Source organism: Emiliania huxleyi (genome assembly GCF_000372725.1).
Source record: "Emiliania huxleyi CCMP1516 unplaced genomic scaffold EMIHUscaffold_2321, whole genome shotgun sequence".
NCBI lineage: Eukaryota > Haptophyta > Isochrysidales > Noelaerhabdaceae > Emiliania > Emiliania huxleyi.
Window position 1 is genome coordinate 1 of NW_005200316.1, and position 2,506 is coordinate 2,506.

The 2,506-nt window shown below is 62.3% G+C and overlaps 1 protein-coding gene across 1 annotated transcript; it reads left to right on the forward strand.

Annotated features, from left to right (window-relative positions):
• Window positions 1–324: 324 nt before the first annotated feature.
• EMIHUDRAFT_123440 (hypothetical protein) lies at window positions 325–2,289 on the forward strand (the record flags this gene model as incomplete). The annotated part of the gene is made up of 2 exons (XM_005779300.1): window positions 325–692; window positions 1,770–2,289. Coding segments are annotated over 2 exons (888 nt in total), but the record flags the coding sequence as incomplete, so codon positions are not given.
• Window positions 2,290–2,506: the final 217 nt, after the last annotated feature.

Consider the following 2,506-nt stretch of genomic DNA (forward strand, 5'->3'; position numbering starts at 1 on the left):
GCCGCGCGCGCGCAGGAGATGGCGCGGTGTCAGGGCTTCCTCTACCTGGTCGGAGCGAGGCGCGAGCGCGGCGTCGTCGGAGGCCGCGGGCGGACGACGGCATCGTCGCGCCTCACGCTCGCCCTCAGGCAAGAGTAGCCGAGAAGGGGGAGAATGGCCGAGAGTGGCTGAGAGTGGCCGAGAGTGGCTGAGATTGGCCGAGAGTGGCCGAGAGTGGCCGAGACGGATGGAGCGAGATGGATCGAGATCGCGCCCCACGCTCGCCCCCTCAGGCACTATGATCGCGCGCTCTCGCCACCCGCAGAGGGGTCCGCGTCGGCAGCGATGGAGGAGTGCGCGGCTGCGTGCCGCCTCGACCTCGCCACCTTCTACCTCTCCTCGTCGGGCGCGGGGGCAGGCGCGACTGCGGCCGCGGGCACGGCGGGGGGCGGCCACCGCGCACGGCTCGAGTCCGGGCTGACGCACGCTCGCGCCGGGCTGAGCCTCCTGCAAGGCCGACCGGTTGCGAGCGGCGGTGGCGACGCCGACGATTCCCTCGTCGCTTCCCTCCGAAGGGACCTGGCCGACGCCGCCGAGCGGCTCCTTCGCGAGCTCATCCGTGCGACGGCGGTAGCGGGCAACAGCTCGAGGGCGGAGACGCTCAAGGAGGAGTATCGGGCCTTGCTGAGCAGTCGGACAGACCCCAAGTCCAGGTGAGTGCGTAATCGTAGGGGGGCGCAGCTGCCAGATTAATCAAAAACATAAAAAATATAAAGGACGGCTCACTAGGAGATGGGTAAAAGGGAGAACAGGTCCCCCGCGTGCGGCGGTCTTTGTGCACAGTGCAGGGTTCTTTGTTTGCGAGGGAGCTTTTGTTGTAAAATTCTTTGTGTTGAGTCAAAAAAACAAGTTACAAGTAACGTGTGTGGGTGCTGGAGATTTGGTATTGGAAATCGTCGTCGTCGACAGAGAGTCCTGACAAAGCCTTGACAGTCCCTAGCGCAGCTCTGTCACACCCGAGCCGTGCGCCACCAGCAGCAGACGCAGTCCCAAACGCCCCCCTCGGGCTCACGCTGCCAACTCATGTGCACGTTGAACCCTCTCAGTTACACGGTCGTGAGTTGGTAGCGCTGCAGCAGACGGGTCAGTAGTCTGCATCCCGCCCACATGTGCTGGATCGCCACTGGGACGGCTCGATGGGGGAGTGCTTGTTTGCGACGTCTTGACGCTTCTACTGTCGCCTCCATTGGCAGCTGCGACCTTCCGCTTGCGGCGTGCAATGAGATAGCCGACGCCCACGAGCAGCAGAAACCCCGCCGCCCCGCCACCAGCTGCCCCTGCCTTGACGATCAGCCCCTTGTTGGCCGGCGCCGATCGATGATCGGTAAGATCGGAGCACCAAGCAAACAAATCTTTAGAGGTGGAGGCATCCAAAGTCACATCTTTCTTAGCTGCGACCCCGCCCGGATCGACGAAGTCGTGCAGGTACGGGCGCGCGTGCTGGGCTAGTGGCCCCTGCTGTGAGCCAGCGACAAGCACTACGTGCAAGAGACCGATCAGGATCTTCATGCGGCGGCCGGACGCACGAACCCACGGTCGCAACCCTCGTCGCAGGAAGTCATATGTTTCGGAAAAGCCCCCGGCGAGATTTTGCGCCCGTCGTTCGCATTCGCCTCCCGCAGGTGAACGCAGGCGCGCACCTCAGGTTGCTGCAGAATGAGAGTGGCGACTCTGCTGCTTTCGCTTCACTGGATGCCTGCGGTCGCTGACGTGATCTGCTCCTACTCCAGGCCGTGGAGCAGGATTGATCAGGGCGAACGCATGACGCTAAGGAGCTTCGAGCAGTGCAACATAGCTGGCTATGTCAACCTCCGCTGGGACGTGAGCAGGTTCGAAACGCTCGAGAGCGGCGAGGTTCAGTTGTCGGCACAGCTCGCCAATCACGGCCGCTACAAGTATTTCGAGATCGATGGGGAAACGTCCGACTTCACCGCGCTCAACGGAAACCCTGTCTACTTCGCAGAATGGGAAGGCTGTTTGGACGGCCTATGTACTGATGCTGTGGAGTTCACGGTCTACTGTCACGACGACAATGAAAACTGCGGAGGTGAGTGGTTCAATTTTGGTGGTTGCGACTGCACGTTCGCTATTACGTGGCACCTTTATGGCGACCTGGCCGCGCCGCCTCCACCTCCACCATCCCCGCCGCTGCCGCCACAACCGCCAGCGTTCGTGTTGGTTGTCGTGTCGGCGTCTACGCTGCCACCGGTCGAGCTGCTCCCTGTGGCGGTGTTCCAGGGCTTGCTAGAGGTGATGGCTTTCGACCGCCGATTCCGTGATGCACTCGAGGAGGGGGAGGGGGTTGGCATTCGCCGAGCAGATGGCGAGGGGCATATGGTGGCTTTTGGCCTCGTGGACAACCAACTCGTGGCACAGATGGGACCAGAGTTGTTTCGTGGAAACATTGTCGGTGTCGGGACCGAGGAGAATATGCTACCGCTCAAGACGGCATGGAGCCAGATTGGGA